At 43.4% G+C, this 20,764-nt stretch overlaps 1 protein-coding gene across 15 annotated transcripts in view; it reads right to left on the bottom strand.

Annotated features, from left to right (window-relative positions):
- The window catches only part of Ttc13 (tetratricopeptide repeat domain 13), a 58,328-nt gene that overhangs the window by 36,372 nt on the left and 1,192 nt on the right, over nucleotides 1-20,764 (bottom strand). For 12 of the 15 annotated variants that reach the window (XM_027404832.2, XM_035442754.1, XM_027404827.2 and 9 more), the window contains exons 2-4: nucleotides 9,460-9,554; nucleotides 7,853-7,928; nucleotides 4,990-5,060 (exon numbers count right to left, since the gene is read on the bottom strand). In XM_027404832.2, the coding sequence (XP_027260633.1) occupies nucleotides 4,990-5,060; nucleotides 7,853-7,928; nucleotides 9,460-9,554 (242 nt within the window). The remainder of the gene's footprint in view (nucleotides 1-4,989; nucleotides 5,061-7,852; nucleotides 7,929-9,459; nucleotides 9,555-20,764) is intronic. The other 3 variants (XM_027404830.2, XM_027404836.2, XM_027404834.2) reach the window with 1 other exon arrangement.

Raw genomic sequence — 20,764 nt, forward strand, 5'->3', positions numbered from 1 at the left:
TGTAACACTTGCAATCCCTGTATGCAGCTGTGCAGCACTGGGGTTTTCTCTGGTCCAATGAGCCGACCTTCTAAGAAACACTTTGTAACAACACAGAAGGACATATGATAATTTGGAGGTTTGTGTTACTAAATTTAAGTACAGATATTATTTATTTAAAACCAATAAATAAATAAATAAATAAATAAATAAATAAATAAATAAAGATACAACCATACATACTCAGATTATCATCCAGCTTTAGCTTTCAATGTTAACAAGATAATGTTTTTATTTATGTAATTAATAATAGCTCTTCTTTAAAACAACAACCAAAAGAAAAAACATTCCAGCATGGTGGCACATGCGTTTAATCTCCCAGCACTGGGGAGGCAGAGGCAGGTGGATCTCTGTTGAGTTTGAAGCCAGTCTGCTCTACAAAATGAGTTCCAGGATAGCCAGGGCCATTACACAGAGAAACCCTGTCTCAAAAAACTAAAACAAAACAAAATAAAACACATTATCGCTAAAAATAAGTTGAGATGAAAGCATCAAAGTTTGAGACTACTGAGCAAATATGACCGGTTTAGTCCTGTTTTTTAATAAGCTCTTCAGCATTTTAAGTGAGCTCAGTGAAAACTACAGTCTTCCAACCTTCCTGAGTTTATACAGCTACAGCATCTTGGGGGCTGGCCATGGCAATAGAAAACAATTGCTCAGCCAAGGCAGTCTACATGTTACTCTCATGCCATAGCCAACAGATGTAGTAACTTTAATTTACACATGAGGGGCTGGAGACCCAGCTCAGAGGTTAGGGGTATTGGCTCCTGAAGAGGACCTAGCTTTGGTTCCTTCCTGTCACCTCCATGAGGCAGCTCACAATGATCTAATACTCTCGGCTGGCCTCCTAGGGCACCAGGCACACACTGGTGTGGGTACATACAAGCAAGTACTCACATATACATATCCAATAAAATAAAACAATCTTCTTAAAAGTAGAGGTGATTCTTTTTTCTTCCATAAGGCTGACTTCTGTATCCAAACTAGAAAGTCATTCTGTTCAAAGTCAAGTCAGAAAAATCAGGACATTCGGGGCGCAGTACGGGCTAAGTTCTGCCTCCAAAGTGCTCATTTACTTAGAGGGTGTTCATAAAATGTTACAAACACCAGAGATCTGCAGTTCTTCTGTGGATAGAAGGTGAGAAGCAGAGTTGCATTAGGAATTCAGCAGATCCACACAGAGGTCCAACTGCTGTATTAAACATCCAGGTACCTGCTATACCAGGGCCAAAGAGGCACAGCAACTGGACAAACGCTCTGCATTCAAGATCACCACTGCAGTACACAGATGCACATGGAAGTGATGTCAGTATTCTAATATGAAGTCAGCCCAACTCAAACTAAAATCAGCATTTCAGTCCTTGGTGATGGTCCAGACATTAATTCCAGTACTATGGGGGCAGAGGCAGAAGGGCTGCCATAAGTTCAAGTCCAATGCAGGTTACAAAGTGAGACACTGCCACAAAATGAATGGATGGATAGATAAATCAGCAGTTTACAGTACAGATTGACATTTACAAAGCCTGCTTACTGAGGCTGGTTGGATATGGTGGCCCACACCTGTAATCCAAGTCAGTAATCAGGAAGTTGTGGCAGGATTAAGAGTCTGAGGTTCCTCTGGGCCACACAGTGAGATCTTTAAGAAGAAGAGGAAGAGGAAGAAGAAGAGGGAGAGGAAGGGAGGGAGGGAGGGAAGGAAGGAGGGAAGAGAGAGATAGAGATAGAGAAAGGGAAAGGGAGAGGGAGAAGGAGAGGGAGAGGGAGAGAGAGAAAGAGGTAATTGCTCGATTAGAGCCATTAGACACAATGAGGACACTTCCTTGACAAGCACTGGGATGAACACACAGGTGAGGATTATGGGAATACCTCAGATTCGTATCCTGATGGCACAGAACAGATCATGGGAAGACATGAAACTTTACATCCAAGTTCTCTGGAACTCAACCTTCACATACAAGTAATCTCATCCATGTAGAAACTTTACAACAAGCCCCTGTGGTCACCCTTGTCATTGCCCAGGAACCAGAAGTTGCTGCTCTGTGCTGTAGTCCACAGCTGTCTTAAAAGTCTGTAGAGTATTCATGAACTAAAGGAAATCCAAATCTGTGTGAGGATAGCTATCACTGTGTGATTTATTTAGGATGATCACTGGCTGTAAAACAACCACTGCATATCTGGAGGGTCCCGCCAGTAACAGGTAGCACTGATCAGTGCCAGCATAGCAGAAACAGGTCCCTAGAGATGCTTAGTCAGTTACAATTTGGATAGGGCAAAGAACCCGAGCACCAGCAAGTGTGCTTGAGAAGTTCAAGGTTCTGAAATTCTGGATAGGAAAAGAGATCACGGGATAAAAGTCAGTTCTACTACACCATGAAATCTGACCACTACATTTGCCATTATAAAGAAAGCAAGAACAGTTTGATTTTAAGGGCAAACATACTGTCAGCATTCAACCTAAAGAGACTGATATATGCAAAATCCACACATGTAAGAAAGTTCTGGTTAAGTGGAGTTGGCAGCAGCTACTCCTCATCTGCCTCTACCTATTTGTCCAGAGTCACAATGCACTGTTGACAGGGCATTCAAAAGATCAACTCTTAAACATGAACCTATTATAAGAAAGCTTTGGCAGAAGAGGACTGAGGGTTTCCATTCAAACTTCTGGGGAAATAGTAGCATCTGTTATTGAATCTTTGAGTTTTCTACTTAGCATAATCATGTTACAAAGAAACACGACAAAAAAGTCACAAGCCCAACCTGGGGACTCCACTCTGTCCCCACCCATATATGTACAAACACAGATTCCACACTTCTCACTGAGTGGATAAGGATGGAAGCACCAGGGAAGCCAGCAGGAGATTGCAAGGAGCAGCTGGGCTCTCCTGCCCTGAGATAAGTACACTACAGAGGACACCCGGTCCTGCCTTCCATACTTGATCTGACCTACAGTAAACACTGGCTGTGTCTCAGCCTAAGGAAAACATTGAATTGCTACTATAGTGTCTTTACTATAGAGAAATCCTAACCCATAGAACACCTGCGTATTCTACAGCTCCAGGTGGCACCCACAGAGTGGTTACAGCACTAATTTAAACACTAATACAAAATCTGTAGTACATGTATTCAGATCATAAAACACAAATAGTAATAGGTTTAGAATTTAAATGACCTTAGAGTGGTAGATTGAGGACATTTTTTACTTTAATGTTTTAGTACTATCATCAACCACAATATTTTTTTAAAAAGCTGAACTACATGGTTATACATCTGGAGGCTGTTGATATAAAAGAACTGATTTCTGTTCATAAAAATGCCTTATGTCACTGGCTGTGGTGGCACATGCCTTTAATTTTAGCACTCAGGAGGCAGAGACAGGCGATCTCTGAGTTCTAGGCCAATCTGGTCTACAGATCGAGTTCCAGGCAGGCCAGGGCTACACAGAGAAACCCTGTCAGGGGCTGGTGCACCAGACTACCCTGTAGAAGTCCAATCTCACCTGATTTCAAAAGCTGAGCAGAATCTGGCCTGGTTAGTACTCTGATAGGAAAAAAAAAAGCCTCAGATCTCCTTTCTAAACAGGGTCCTGTGTTTACTGTAGAAGTCTTACCATTTGTAATACTGCAACACTATAAAGAACTGCAATTTAAAAACCTATTTAGACATCTATCTTTGCATTTCAAATTCCACTGAAAAACAAAAACTTGCATGACCACCCCCACACAAGAGTAGTTGACTTAAGGACCTCAAAGTAATAACTAAAACTATCTCATGAATTTTCGGAAAATATAGAATTTTCAGCATAATCCAGTTGTTGAGGTTTTTTGGTTTTGTTTTGATTTTTTACCACAGGCAAAGCTGAAGTTTCAAAATTAGTATTTTAAAATGAAGTTTATCTGCTGGACTGTGAGCCATCTGTTGGCCCCTCTAAACAACAATGAGAAATTTACAACAATGACATTTGAGTAGTACAAACTCAGAGTGTCTACTGAGCACTCTATGTGCAAGGTATTAGACACTAGGTTCTGTATAGGGTATTTCATCTAAACCAAAAAAGAACATTTCTAGAGGTGGTTACTATGATTCATACATGCAGGCACAGAGCAGAAGGTGTGGATGTGGGAGTCTCTAACTGTGGAGTCCAGACTCTCCTCCTGTAGAGCACTGGCCAGAGCCATCAACAATTCAACAAACTCCTACAAACAGCACAAGTGAACAATGTTGTGGGAAGGGTAGCACTTCCACAGCAGGTCTCCCCCCCCCCCCCCAGCACACACAGGCACACTTTCCACAAGATTCTCTCCCTTTCCTCTTTCTCTCTGTGCATGTGTATATGGGGTTTTAGCTCTGTAACCAGGGCTGGCCTGGAACTTGCAATCCTCTTCTCTTAGCCGCCCAAGTGCTGGGATTTCAGGTGTGTACCACCATACCAGGCTTTTTTCTCTTAACTACACTACAACTACTTGCTAAGAAGCAATGGCTGAGCCTGCCACCAAGCAGTCTCACAATTCCCTGCTAAAGTGAGAAGCAGATCCATGAGCAGGCACAAGTTAACATCAAGTCCTGTTCTAGTAGGACACAACTTTAATGTCTACCTCTCACAGTGGGTCCATGTCTCAGAGGTCTATGTCTCATGGAGGGTCCGTGTCTCATAGAGGTTCTGTGGCAGAGGAAAGTGACCTGGAGCTAAATCTGTTCAACCTGGCAGCAAAAGGCCATATCTACTACATGATGGTGCAGACAATATGGGCTACTCAGCCAACACTTATTTCCTTTACCTCATATAGAGTAAAGTAATCCTGCAAGGCCTGGCCCCAAGAAGTAATGAGTCAATGCTGCCTTCTTCCACTCCCTGCAACCACGCATCATGGTTTTACTGCAGCCCTGCAGATGTGTGAATTCACCTTGCATCATATTAAACAGGCATAATCACATACCCAAGGAGAGCATTACCTGCAGCATTGTTGAAAAATGCCTTATTGCTTCATCATAGAGACCACTGCCGACCAACACGTAGGCAATAGCTGCAAGACAAAACAGAAATATATCAGAGGAAAGAAGAAAGACAGGCAGGCTACAGTCAGTATGTCCATTCTGCCTTGCCTCAAAATGCAGCTCTGAGAAGGGGGTGCAGTTAAAGAACCTAAAAAGAAGTAGACAAGATGCCACAGGTCCCCCGCCTCTGCCCTCCAGCACTGGCTAGGCAGCCTTCAGGCAGCATGGAGACTGGAATGCCAGCACAAAAGCATATCTCATGGCTCTTCTCAGACAGTGGCAGTCCCAGGCCTTTAGGAATGGAAGGCTCTTACTCTCTGATTGGTTGCAAGGTGGACGATACAATTATCTCCCCCACTTGCTGACAAAGAAATGAAGCACAAGTGGCTAAAGGCCCGCCTCACAATGCACTACGTGAGGCCACAAAAGCAGGCACCAAGACACAAGACCAGCTCTCTGAATTAAGATGATGACGCCTTCTGACGAGGAGGCTCAGTTCTGCCCAGCTCTATGGGGATGGGGACCCCCAGAAACCTCTCCAAACTCCCTGGCTTTTGCCTAATAAGCCAGTGGTAAATTTTTTTAAAGATGCCTCTCAAATTTTTAAAAGTCCCTATTTTCCCATAACTGGTATACTCTGCTGAACGAACAAATGAGCTATAAAATGGAACAGAGGGCTGGAGAGGTGGCTCAGTAGTTAAGAGCACTGGCTGCTCTTGCAGAGGACCTGGGTTCAGTTTTCAGCACTCAGATGGTAGCTCACAACTGTCTGTAACTCTAGTTCCAGAAGATCCAACACCTGCCTTTGGCACCCAAGGGTATGTATACAGTGTATATACATACATGTGGGCAAAACACTCATTCACATAAAAGAAACCTATTTTTTTTAATCTTTAAAAAAATAAACTAAAACATAACTTCAGGAAAACCTTGGTTTAGGAAGAGAGATCTATCTGGGCCCTGATTATAAAATTTCCTCCAAAAGAAAAAATGGAGCCCTAATCTTGCTATATCTACCCACAACTTCAAAAGAGTGATCCACATCTCAGTCAAATGTAAATCGGCGTCTGAAGTTTACTGTGGAGACCCAGAGATGTAAAAGAAAAACTGGGCTAGCTATAATTCCAGCAGAGATCTCTACGGCCAGCAATCTATCTCTGGACACAGTCTTTGTTGACAGGCTTTTTTCTAAGAAAAATCTTTATCACACAGAAGAGCCTAACTCAGCTCAAGCCCCAAGCTTGAGGGACTTCCTGGATTGCCCCAAGTAAGGCAGGCTCATACCAGGGCTTTTTTTAAAAATTATTTTTATTTTATGTTTATTAGTCTTTCGACTACATGTATGTCAGTGCACTACACACATGCCTGGTGCTCAGAGGCCAGATTAGGGTCTCAGAACTGGAACTGGAGTTATGAGACAGTTATAGAGTGCCATGTGGGTGCTGGGAATCAAACCTAGGTCTTCTGGAAAAGCAGATAATGCTTTAGCTGAGCCATCTTCCCAGCCCCCACACCAGGGCTTTAGTACAATTTACTAAATGAACACTCAATTGAACAGATGCCAGTCATTTCGCTTAGAGGACAATTAGTTCTCAAAGTCACACCAAAGAAGAGCACAAGAGGGTTGCACTTTCCAAATGGTGGCGGTGTTCTGCAGTGACAAAGCAGAGTAAAGGATTCAGCACAGGAAGGGTGAGTCTTACTATGAAGAATGGATGGCCATAATTAGGATGAAATGATCACTAGCAGTCAAATTAAAAATTTCTGGGGTACCTCCTACAGCTAGCCACACGCAGAAACTTGAGGCCATTTACTCTGCCTGTCCCTATGCTCATTATGGGTCCACTCTTCAAATATGTGCACACTAGGCAATGGGGAGCACCCCAACATACATTAGATGCTGGTGAACCCCACCTGTTTTAAAGTACACCAGGAATGGCCAAACCATGAAGCTCCTTTATAGACCTGAGTGAGTGTGATTGTTCCACACCCATGTTGGACCCAATAATTGTGATGTGCCTCCTGTGGGAGATAAATGCAGGCCTGGTTATGTCACCACACCTAAGATGCTATTCTGAGAGTCTTTCATTTCCTTGCTGATCATAATGATGATGGCACCTGAATGTTCTAGCACAGGATCAGAGCAGCTGATCTTACTAAAACTTCAGTATTAATTTCCATAGAAACCAAGGGCTGGAATAGTCCTTACCAACCACTGTGCAAATAGCCTTTCCTTCCTTCCTTCCTGCTTGCCTGCCTGCCTTCCTTCCTTTCCTTTGTTTGAGCCAGGGTCTCTTGTATCTCAGGCTGACCATGTAAAATGTTACAGCTCTGGAGGGAAAGGTATCCTGACTTCTTGGGAAGTCAGGCTATATCTGAAGCTGTGAAGGGGAGGTATCCTGGATACCTACAGTTGTGAAGGGAAAGGTATCCTGACTGTCGGGCAATCAGACTATATCTAGTTTGGAAGCCAGGTTATACCTATAGGCCTCAAACTCACTAATGAGCCAAAGATAACCATGAACTTCTGATCTTCCTCCTTCCACTTCCCAAGTGCTGAGATTCTATCACACCTAGTTTATGCTGTGCTGGGGACTGAACCTAGGACCTCCTGAATGCTAGGCAAGCATCCCATCAGTTGAAATACATCTCCAGACACCACCAAACCTTTTGTCACGGTGCACACCACACAGAATCTCAGGAAGGCCAGGGTAACCCTATTTGGCTTGTCTTCTAGCTCTCCCTCCCACCTGGCTTCCTGTTCTGCATCCAATCACAGCTCTGGCAGATGATGCAGAGTGCTCCCAGAGTGGATTCTCACCTAACTCTTCATTGGTGCTGTCGTTGTCAGTAGCAAATGGGAATCTCTTCTGTTCTGCAATAGACTTGGCCTGGCTCTGAAAACAAATAAGCAAACATATCTTTTAGCTTCTGATAAATGGTGGAAGCCCTACATGAAAGCCTGTATTTTAAGATGCTGGAGATGTTTGAGCTCTATGGAAGAAGGAACATATGTGCCACTGTCTGCTGAATGAGTTTCAAGAACATGGTTTGTAGGCAAATGCTTGGGTCTCCCATCACTAGCCACTTCTGTTTTCAAGAAGAGCCATTTCTTCTCTATTTCATGGGATTAACCCTGCTGGCTATTCTGAGCCCCCTTCAAGTTTGCACAGACTCATTAGTGCTTTTAATTATGTTGAGAAGATCACATTTTAGTCACCAGTTCTCCAGGGTGGCCTGAACATATAATATCAGGAAAAGCATGCAATTATTCCAAAATCCATAGCTACATGTTGGACATAAAGGTCTCAAAGAATCTGACCAAGAAACAATGCATATGACTAAATACTTCCCCATCAAGTAATGCACACAGTTGTCTAATGTGAGGCTGACCCAAGGCACAAACTACTACAGGAAACAAAGGAAATAAGTTGCCTTGGAAGCAAGGACTTTTTAAAAGGTAGTATTTTACTATGTAGCCCTTGATGGCCAGAAATCTATGTAGCCCAGGATGGCCTTGAATTCAAGGCAATCCTCCCACCTTAGCCATTCAAGCACTGGGATTACAGCCATATGCTACCACACTTGGCTGAATGCTCTTACATGTCATATTCAGCCACCATACAAACAGATGATTCTAATGGCTTCTGGAGACAAATCACATTTGGTATACAAACAGCTGCCACGTTTCTAGATGCTCTGCTAGCCAGCACCAAATGGTGACTCAGGTGGCCTTATAGCACTTGCATTAAAACCAACATGGAGGTGACTGAGTTCGAGCCAGATAGCACACAAGGAGAGAACCAATTCCTACAAGTTGTCCTCTGACCCCTACACATGCACTCTGGCACATGTGTATATGTATGTATACACACACACATATAAAAATAAGTAAGTAAATAAATGAAAAAAATTAATCACTCCCAGGCTGGAGTTGCCACAGACACAATTCAAACTCCTAGGCACATATGCAGGAAAATCCAAATCAGAAAGGACTAAAGATCGAGTACCTGGGCAAATCTAGAGGGTGGGAATCTGGTGACAGTTCCAAATCTAAGCTTGTCTTTTTTTGATGCACAGTGCAGAGCCCACTGGCACACATAACTAAACATCTGACATAATGCAGTGTGACCAATGAGCCCTACTGCCAGCCACAATGAACTGACCACTGTGTTCAATATGGTTACAAGACCTTCTTGTCATAACCGCAGTGCGCTGCTTACCTATAAAGTCAAGAGCAAACTAGCTCAGATCCAAACACACACAGAACATAGGGTACCACCTTAGGAGGCAATCCCAGAATCATGGAAATGCTTCACATTATTCTGGCTCTTGGTCAAGCCTTGGTTACAGAGGAACTTTCAGTGCAAATTCCACAGGTGAGAACCTGGCCAGTGTTCAGTAAATGCAGAGTGGCGAGACACATACCAGAATCTTTTCAGTGTTGAGAGAAAGCAGGGAGTCACAGGGTGCTGAGCCTCGCAGTTCGCAGTCAGACTCATGGAAGTTCAAAAACGATGACTCTGCAAAGCAAACATTCTGTGTCACTCACTCACCTCAAAGGCCTTAGGTGCTTTAGCATAAGCTGAAATTTTAAGATGCCCCCAGCCCAAACTAGAGGCAAGTTAAGAAAGCTCAGAGGCTCCCTGAACTCCAGCTGCAAGGTATTCTACAGGTTACAAGTGCCCTACCCCCGTCACAAACAACAGCAGAGCTTCCTGATGTGAGATGAGGGTCATGACTTATTTGAAGCAATGGGCAGAGTCAACACCTGTCTACAACCCAGATCCAGTCAGTGGCTCAGAACAGCTGAATTCAACACCTCCCTGTGTTTAACTAGACTTAGACTTAACATATACCTGCTCACATTTATGTACATACCCACACACACAAGAACAAAGCCTAGCTGGGAGACCTAACACTAGATGATATGCACTAAGGATCCAGAGCCTCAAATACATATACATGTTCTACAACTCAATGAGAAAATACAATGAGATCACAAATAAGCAAGTGGCCTTGAATGGACAACTTTCTGAAGCTAAACAAAAGCTACTGAGCACAAGAAAGGGCCAACACCATTAATGGGGGAAATGCAATTTGAACCACAATGAGGGCCTCCTCCCAACCCACAAGATGGTAATGAGAAACTGGAAACTTTGGGCACTGACGGAAGGACTGTACAATGGTTCAGCACTGTAGAAAATGTGTTGGTAATTCCTCAAGTCGCATATGGCCCAGCAACTCCATCTCTGAATATATCAAGAACTGAACACAGGGAACTCAAACAAATGTTGTACACTTGTTTGTGGAAGCAGGATTCACAAAAGGTGGTAACAGCTCAAGTATTCACAGCAGAAGGGCAGATAAACTGTGATAGATACACATGATGGATTATCCCTTCACAAAAATGAAGTGCTGATACACTGAATAGCATGGAAAAATGCCTCAGAATGAGGCTCAGTGACAGAAGCAAGACACAACAGGGCACAGAGTGTACAACTCACAAATGTCCAGATGGGTAACTATGGATACAGAATGGGAAGTGATGGTGTCTCAGGGCTGAGGAAGCAAGTAGACCAGAGATGCCTGTGACAGTGGGTCTCAATCTGTGGGTTGCAACCCCTTTGGGGATTGAACGTCCCTTTCAGAGGGGTCGCCTAAGACCATCAGAAAACAGATACTTACATTATGATTCATAACAGCAAAATTACAGTTGTGAAGTAGCAACAAAAATAATTGTATGGTTGGGGGTCACAATATGAGCAACTGTATTAAAGAGCATTAGGAAGGTTGAAAACCACTGGCCTATGGGGTAAGGAACCTCCCGGGGGGGGGGGGATAAAAATGTTTGAAGTAGAGCCAGAGTTACTCCAAGATAGTTAGTTTCATGTCATAAGAACTTCACCCCTGTCAGCTGTTTAAAAAGTGTGCAGTGAGTCCATGGTAATTAAAGGGCATCCAATTTGCCCCAGGTACCATCTGAGGCAAAGAACAGACCACTGAACAATATATTGGGGCCATGAGAGCCACAACCAAAGAAACAAAGGTGAGGACACTGCAGACGATCCTACTGGAATGCAGTCTGTGTTGGAGCTAACCAATAGGAGGCAGGATGTCAGAGCTCTAGGAGCAAGGGCACTTGCCACCAGGTCTGATGACCTGAGTTCAATCCCTGAAAGCCACATGGTGGAAGGAGAACTGATTCCCAAAAGTTTTCCTTTGACCTCCATAGATGTATTGTGGCATAGGCACTTCCCTACTAAACAAACAAACAAGAAAAAAAATTCAATATAGGAGTTTGGAAGGCCAGGTGTGAAGTACACCTTTAATCCCAGCACTTGGAAGGAAGAGGCAGAAACTCTGAGTTCTAGGTCAGGTAGAGCTACATAGTGAGATCCTGTGTTTAAAAGCCATAGATAGATAGATAGATAGATAGATAGATAGATAGATAGATAGATAAAAAGGAGGCTTGGAAGTAAAGTGTGAACCTAGGGAAAGTGCCCCATGCCCACCTCACTGCTCCTGTCCTAATGTCTTAGCCTTGAGGCTCCAATTGCAGTAATGCTCATTCTCCCAGTTTTAAGTGGCCCCCTCCATGAACACTTCACACCTCCCATGCCTGCTTCTTCATTGAGTACAGATATTATTTTAATAAGTTGCTGTGACCCCACCTTTACAAACTTTCCCAACCAGGATAGTCCAACAAATGTGCTGAGCCACAGGGTGTGAACAACCTTGAGTCGCTTGCCATCTGCTGCCCTCCCTGGCAGCTGGAAGAGAAGGTCAGAAGAGTACTAGCATTGCCTTTAGTCTTTCTTAGGGTTCTGATAGCAGCTCAAGCTGGCGTGGAACTTTCAATCCTCCTGCTTTACCCCTGGAGTGCTCCAGTTACAGGCGTTCATCACCACACCCAGCTTCATACTCACTTTCTGGCCAACTCAATCTATTCCAACATAGTATACCGAAAAATCCCCAGCCCCATTTCCCTAATTGTTAGCCTGCTGTCCAAGCACTGATCACTAAATTATCAATTTGTCTGCCATCTATATAGTGCACTTTAGCCAATGCAGTCTGCTGCTAAGTACCCCATCCTGGCCCCAGTGAAATCTCTAAGAGTATTTCAGTTCGAGTGAAGCCAGGTGAAGTGGGAATCTCTGTACTCACAGCACTCAGACAGCTGAGGCAGGAGACTGCCACAATTTCAAAGTCAGCCTGGGATACACGGCAAGACCACATCTCAACAGACAAAACAAAACAAAACAAAAACTCGTCAACTTCTGTAATAACACCAACAGATGGAAGTCTAAGCTCTGTATGGATACATTTTTTAAAATACCATACTAACTCTTGCTAAGTGGAGGAAGTATAAAGCATAAAACATTAAAGCATTTGCAACAGTCCAAGAACTACTGTGAATTTTGTGTTTGCTGCCACCGCTCACTAGCTTTTCAGGAGTGGCGGAGCAAATTAAGTGACTATACACAGCAGGTAGGGACAGACTGGCAAGTGCCAGTGTTAGCATACGGCTCTCATAAGATTTGGTTCAAGGTTAGGTTTCATTTGTTTGAGGTGATACTGTAGACAGGCAGTGACCCGATATGAAGAGCACAATATGGACATGGAAAGGGGAAAAGACTTTCTGTTATAGACATGAAGGAAAAGACAAGCATGAGGCTGTGACATAGGGAAGAAGTCACTAGTGGCACTAGGGAGACACAAAGTCCAAACAAAGGGAAATGGTAAGTCTGCTTTTATGTCAGATGCATGAGCAAGGGCCAAGCAGAAGCAGTAGCAGTGTGGTACACGCTCAGGGAATACTTGCTGTCTGGATGTGATCTTATGATGGACCATTAGGAGGGACCACCATGATGGATTGGGAAGCTTCACTTACTAAGATAAAGAGCCAACACAGGCAGAGAACAAGATTCCAAGGCAGGAAGAAAGACTGAACTTACCTTCTTAAACAACTGTCCACTTGATGACACTGTCAACTTCTCACTCTTAAGGCCACACACAAAGCTATTCTAGTGATTTGCAGATTTCATCAAACTCCTCTAAAGCCAACTAGTGTTGTGTTTCTCCAACTTTCCTTATGTAGACTGCTGGATAACTTACTGTATTTAGTGTTTTCAGAGAACTGGGTCTTATATTGTGCTTTTTCCCCCTTGATTTTAATCTGACTGCTTTGGATACAATGTCATGCTGGCTCAGGGCTCAAGCACTTTGATGGCTGTCTGATGCTAGGCACGACCCTGGGTGGCCTTACTTCTGTGTCCCATTCTTTAGGATGGGAAGAACCACAACCAATAGCTGCTAAGAACACAGCCCAGCTTACAGAAAATAGCTGTTGCTTATCACAGATTGTTATTTTTAAATTATTAATTTACTGGTGTATATATAAGGGTGAACATGTCACAGTGTGCATGTAGACATCAAAAAATCCATTCTCTCCAACATGTGGGTCCTAGGATGCTAACTCAGGTCATCAGGCTTAGTGGAAACTACCTTTACCCACTGAGCTATACATCTCTTTATCTGAAATGCTTGGACTGGAAGTGTTTTAGATTGAGGATTTTTTTTTTTTAATTTAAGAAGACTTATGTGTATGAGTGTTTTTCCTGAATTTGTGTATGTGCACCACATGTGTGCCTAGTATGCTCAGAAGTCAGATGACAGCATTGACTACCTTGGAACTGAAGTTGTGGTTGGAACCATGATATGGATGCTGAAAACTGAACCTGGGTCCTCTGAAAGAGCAACATGTGCTCTTAACTGCTGAGCCATCATTTCAGCTACAGACTGGGGATTTTGTTTTGTTTTTTGAGACCGGGTTTCACTATGTAGCCCTGGCTGTCCTAGAACTCACTCTGTAGATCCAGCTGGCCTTAAACTCAGAGATCTGCCTGCCTCTGCCTCTCAAGTGCTGGGACTAAATGTATACAGCGTCATTGCCCAGTGATGGTGATTTTAAAATCCTGTATTTGGTCCAGGCAGTGGTGGCACACGCCTTGGGAGGTAGAGGCAGGTGGGATCTCAGTGAATCAAGGCCAGCCTGATCTACAAAGTGAGTTCAAATAAATAAATAAATACTGAATTTGAATAAGTACTGAGTTCTCTCATCTAAACAAAAAATTCATGTTTCACACACATCACACACATGTAGCTCAAAGGTCATTTTGCACAGTGTTTTTAATGACTCTGAATATGAAACAAGGCTTTGCCAGGCGTTGGTGGTGCACGCCTTTAATCCCAGCACTTGGCAGGCAGAGGCAGGTGGGATCTCTGTGAATTCGAGACCAGCCTGGTCTACAAGAGCTAGTTCCAGGACAGCCTCCAAAGCCACAGAGAAACCCTGTCTCAAAAAACCAAAAAAAAAAAAAAAAAAAAAAAAAAAAAAAAAAAAAAAGACAAGAAAAGAAACAAGGCTTTACAATATAGAAATTTCTACTTGTACCATCATATTGGGGCTCAAAGTTCTGCCTCTGGGTCAGGGACACTCAACCTATCTATGTACATGGGCTGAAACCCACCCCCCATTAATATCTATTTTTCCTCATTTTCTTTGAGACCAAGAGTATGTTTTAGTTTCTATACGCTTCATAAATATTATTTCTTCTAATACTCATCCCTCTTAGGTATATAAAACATGCAACATACATAACCAGGGCATACATGGGAAGTAACTTCAATGTTTATGACTGTGTATATGGGGGTGGTATTTGCTTTTTTTGTTTGTTTGTTTTGAGACAAAGTTTTTTATATAGCCTAGGCTGGTCTGCAGCTTACTATAAAGCAAAGGCTATTTTTGGATTGAAACCTTCCTGCCTGAGCCTTCCTAGTGGGATTACAAACCTGAGAACCTCTATTCCCAGATGAGTGAGTACATTCACAACAGAGCAAAGCCACTGTAGAGGTTTTCCACTGCCAGTGACAAGGCAATCACATGATTAGATAAGGGTGTATTAGAATGAGGACCCACTCAGTCTACTGAAGGGACAGAATTTTTAAGAGAGCTTGAATGTGACCTGACCAAGTCAATACCAACCTGCATGGCATATAAAAGGGAAGAGACAGCTGCTCAGAACAAAGAAGCAAATGGGGAGGGGGGGGGAATGACACAATTCAAGAGCAGGACAGGTGACAATAGACAGACACAGACACAGGCCTGCCTGTAAAGGAGACTAAGGATGCATCAGGTGCTCAAAGCAATGTGTAATATATATATATTTCTGAGACAATGTCTATGTAGTCCTGGCTAGCCTGGAACTCAGAGAGATCTACTTGCCTCTACCCTCCAAGTATTGGAATTAAAGTCCTGTTCTGCCACTCCTGGTCACATAATTTTTTTTTTTTAAAAAATTAATTTTGCTAGGTGTTGAGATACACTTCTTTAATCATAGTATTCAGGAGGCAGAAGCAGAAGCAGGATGATCTCTGTTCAAGGCCAGCCTGGTCTACAGAGTCAGTTTCAGGCCAGCCAAGGCTACCCAGCGAGGCTGTCTTAAGTAAATAAATAACATGTGAATATACACCGTATGTGCAGGTGCCTATGGAGGCCAGAAAAGGGTGTCAAAGCAGCTAGAGTTGGAGTTTCAGGCAGTTGTGAGCCACCCAACCTGGGTACTGGGAAATGAAGTGGGGTCCTTGTCAAGAACAGCAAGTTCTCTCAACTGCTGAACCATCTCTCCAGCGCAGCAACATGCTTTTTACAAAGTCAACAACTTTCCCATAATTCTAGCCACTGTCAGACATCAAGTGGACTAGAACTATGGACCCAGCTCCAGGTAGTAACAGATGGATTTGTGCCCACGGAATAGAGCCCCTTGGACAACCTGCACAAATAGTGGCAAGGGGCCAAGCAGCCTTTATATGTGCAGGAGGTCCTGATCAGAAGATGGACCCAGAGAGAATGGCCTTCAGAGAGTCAGGGAAAGAGCTTGAGCATGTGTCAGCCAACCCAAGTCACTGCTCCATGCTGGTCCCAACTCAGAGGATGCCACAGAAGATACCATCCAAATGTGATGCCTTGTCACATATCAAAGTTTAATCAACTATTACATCATACTGACTAGGGTCTTTTCTGATCACATAAAGAGGTCCACTGGTCAAACAAACCCCACAAGCTTTACACAGTGTCAGGTGCATTTTTTGCATATGACAAGTTTTAGTAAAAACTCTCTCTCAGGACAAGGAGAGCTTGGCATAGCAGCATATTACAAGGGAAATTTACCCAGGTCTGGCCCAAACACCTGAGAGAGCTTCCCCCAAATCTCTAAAGTGCCTGGACTTGTCTTAATATCTACAGCGTTAGTAGGCTGTGTCCTTTGCCCACATAGATGTGAAATCAGCCCGTATTCATGTGTCTGGTGGCTCCTGGACCTCCTAAAGGAAATATAGTTTATAGCAGGACATGGGTGCACACCCTTAATCCCAGCACTTGGGAGAAAGAGGCAGGTGGATCTCTGTGTTCCAGGCCAGCCCGGTTTACACTGTGAGACCCTTTCTCAAAAAAAAAAAAAAAAAAAAAAAAAAGTAACAATTATAATAGACACTCTGTCTGTAAAGACTATGTCTACTTTTACAGGGCCCAAAGTAATCAATGCCATTTCTAGTTAAATCAAAGGACTTAAGGATTTTCTGAAGGATGCTGCTCCCAGGGCAATGCCACAGTGAACAGTCCCTAAACACACAAGAAGTTGCACCTTGCCCTGACCAACTGATGCAGGTCCATTACGATGTTGACATGCCCCAAAACCAGGTGCAACCACACAGTGGCACTCAGTTCCGAGGAAGTACCTCCACCCCAGCACACTGACAGTAAGGTTTTGCACAGCTGTTCACATGGAGCACAGAACTTGGTTAACTTCCTCCAAAAACAAACAAACAAAAAAAAAACAAAAAAAAAAAAGGAAGTTGTTCTCTTTCCATGCTTCCTTCCCACACCTAAGCATAGTGAGCAAGATCAACTTCCTGTAAAGTGTCCCACCCAAGAAAGACACAGGCAGGGTAGGCCTTGCTGAGTCTGTTAGAACTAGAGCTGGGCTCATGACTACCTCTTACTCTCATGGTGAGCAGCCCCCAAGTTAGATAGATGACCACAGAAAACTATGGAAAAATAGCCTCAATTCTAAAGCTGAATTTTTTTTCCCTTTCCAGATGGTTTCTCTGTGTAACAGTCCTAGCTGTCCTGGAACTGGCTTTGTAGACCAGGCTGGCCTTGAACTCACAGAGATCCTCCTGCCTCTGCCTCCCAAGTGCTGGGAATAAAGGTATGTGCCAGCACTACCTGGCCAAGGCTGAAATTATTTAAAACACTCATTTATTATGTGTGCAAGTATATGTGGGCAGTTAAGTGTGCACTATGGTATACATGTACAGGTCAGAGGTCAACTACAAGTGTTAGTTCTCTCCTTCTACCATGTGGTTCCTGAGATTGAACTCAAGTCCTGCTTGAGGCAAGTACCTTCACCCAGTGGGCAATCTCACCTGCTCATTTCTATGATTATTTACCATAACAAATTTAACATGCTTAAAGTTATAAGCTATTGGTGGGGGAAGTGCTTCTGTGTATGTATTTGTCTTACTGGATGATAAATAAAGCACTGTTTGGCCAATGAGGCAGCCAGTTGGGCAGGACTAGGAGTCGAGGAGGATTCTGGGAAATATAGTAGAGAAGTGATGATCCAGGCAGGAAGTGACATAGCAAGGAGACTCATATTTAAGCAAGGACAAACAGGAAGTGGTCCCCTTTTCCCCTTCGCGCAATGTGATCCACCGGCAAGGGAGGACACCAATGGAAGGTGTCCAATAAGATATGTCTTATAAAATATATAGACTTGTGATAATTAAGACTGAGCTAACAGATGAGAAATCCTAGTCATTGGCCAAGCAGCATTTGTACCTAATATAAGTCTGTGTATTATTTTGTCCATCCATGCAACGGGCAGAACTTGGGCGGCTGGTGGAGACCGCCCACTTGATGGTAGGGCTTGGGCGGCTTTGGCGGAAAGATTTATCGTAACAAGCTATCATCCAGAGTGCAGTATCCAACATGAATTGTGCTGAAGTCACCATTCAGATGGAGGTACCTCTTTGAAATCTACCATGAAGTCATCCAGTGCAGGACTATCACCTAGAAACAACCTAGGCTGTCACTTAAAAACCTCACATAAGGGCTGAGTGTGGCTCAGTTGGTTTGCCAGCACAAAGCCCCACCACTGCAAAAACAAAAACAAACAAAACCCCCCAAACCACCAGATGTGGGGGGCACATACCTATAATCCTAGCTAGCATCTTGGGAAGTAAAGGCAGAAGGATCAGGAGTTCAAAGTCATATAGAGAGCTAGAGACATACAGGATACATGACATGCTGTCTCAAAAGAAAAAAAAAAAAAACAAAAAAAGCAAAACACCTCACCTTAGCTCATCACTCTTACTACTGCAAAGAGAAACCAAATGCATTTGGAAATTACTAGAAATGCATGTGTTGGATTACTAACATGTAGTTTCTGATGTCTGTAAAGAAGTCGGAGGTTATTAGCACTAAATAATGTTCCATTTGAATGATACACAATGCAGGCTTGTAGGAACCGCAGGAAACGTGAATTCTTTAGTCAGTAAGCAAGTTTTAATAGATATAGACCCTAATTTACTATATCCACAAAATAAAGGAGTCAGATGCAGATGTATCTAGGTTCTATTCCAGAGCTTGGCTGTCAGCACAGCAGACCTTCCCTGGCTGCTGGCACAGCAGCACCTACATGGGACTCTATTCCCTCCACCTGCTCAGCTTCATTCTTCCAGTCAGGAGACTCTGGGTCTACTCTCTGTGTACGAAATTCAGCTCTCCACAAGGGACTCGGTCAGGTCATTAAGGAGCAGAACATTTAGCAATGACTGGTACACACAGACAGCTTTCCTGTGGATAAGTGATACATTCTAATACACAGGCAAAATCTGAAACCCTAGCAAGCCGGGCGATGGTAGCATAAGCCTTTAATCCCAGCACCTGAGAGGCAGAGGCAGGCAGATCTCTGAATTCAAGGCCAGCCTGGTCTACTGACCAAGTTCCAGGACAGCCAGGGCCATACAGAGAAACTGTCTTAAAAAACAAAAACAAACAAACAATACAACTTTCAAAAAGTTTAAGGTATAGAGCTTATTAGTAATGCTTACAGAAAGTGTGTTAATATACAAAAAACTACTGAGAATATAACCCAAAGTTAAATTACCAATCTGGCTCTACTCCTTACAGGGTAACCTTGCTTAGCTTTCTTGGCCTCAGTTTCCTCTTGGGTACAATGGCAATAAACACTACTTAGTTCAGTGTCAACCAAAGTTTTGTATTATGTAACAGGAATAGGGAAGAGAATTGGGAAAGGGCTTTGTTCAGTGTCTCCTCCCACACTTATAAATTAAAAATAGGGCCACATGAAAAAGAAAAATTTTTTCTTTTATTTTGAAAATAAAATTTTCAGGTTTGATGGCTCAGGAAGCTGAGGCAGGAGGATTTTCACAAACTCAAGAATAGTTTGAGCTACATATTGGGTTCCAGGCCAGGCTAGCTTAAATTAGTGTACACCAGTCTCAAACAAAACAAAGCAGAAAAAGAAACAAAATGCAAAAACAGATAATATACCAGACAGTTTCTTCTCTTTTGAAAAAGCAAGATTATTTTCTCAGGACTAAAGATGGCTCAGCGGTTAAGACCCACATTTGGTTCCCAGCAATCACAACCACATGTAACTCCAGCTTCAGGTGATCTGATGCCCCCTTCTGGCCTCCGTGAACACCCACCTACACCTACCACCCCCCAACAAAGACATGAGTAAATTTTTTTAATATTATTTTTTTTTGGGGGGGGAATCATAAACATTGTGTTATTTTCAGTAAGAAACATAAAAATGTACCAGAGGACAAAGGCTGGGAAACATGTAAAGGGCAGAGACACAGTGTGCTTGTAGGTTTGAGGGTTCAGGCTGTTCCCTGGGACAAAAGGCAGGCCAGCTATGGCTGATAAGACACCTCCAGCCTATAGGCTCTCACTGGAGCCATTTGTACCTTTCACCACTGGGGGCTCTGCAGTAAGGGAACAAGTATGAGAAAGGCTCATCAGCTGCAGACTGAAAACCAAGCAGGCATCGCTTCAGCCACATGCTCCTGAGAACTACTCTGAGAGATAGTTACATTGCTCTTTGCCCCAAGTCTAGAGTCTGGTTTGATGTGGCAGGCAAGTGACCATGGTAAGATCAAAGTGCCCTCATGGTGAGGTCAGACCTACATAATTTGGGAGACCTGATCAGTTCTGGGCATCCTAAAAGAAGACCATTGTGTTAAGTGGTATTGGAGCAGGCTGTGGCATGCTTAGTTGCCTAGCCTGAATTTGTTCCCAGTCTAGGACAGGTGGTTAAGGAAGGCTTCGCAGGGTCCATTTTCCATATAACTGTACAGGATTGGGAGAAACAGACTGAGGCATTTCCTACCAACAACTTGGAGGTTAAGACAAAACCTGTCTGCAAAGTTGAGCATGGTAGCTCAACTTTGTAATCCCAGCACTTGGGAGGATAAAGCAGAAGAATCATGGTAAACGTTAAGTTCAAAGCCAGCCTGGACTACAGAGACCCTTCCTGAAAAACAAAAAATGCAAAGCAACTACTGCCTCAGTATTCTTTGTTCTTCCTTCCACAGGCGAGACCTTGGGAGCTAGCATTTTCATGATGTCTCAGTTCTC

This window comes from Cricetulus griseus, chromosome 3 (genome assembly GCF_003668045.3).
Source record: "Cricetulus griseus strain 17A/GY chromosome 3, alternate assembly CriGri-PICRH-1.0, whole genome shotgun sequence".
Taxonomy (NCBI): domain Eukaryota; kingdom Metazoa; phylum Chordata; class Mammalia; order Rodentia; family Cricetidae; genus Cricetulus; species Cricetulus griseus.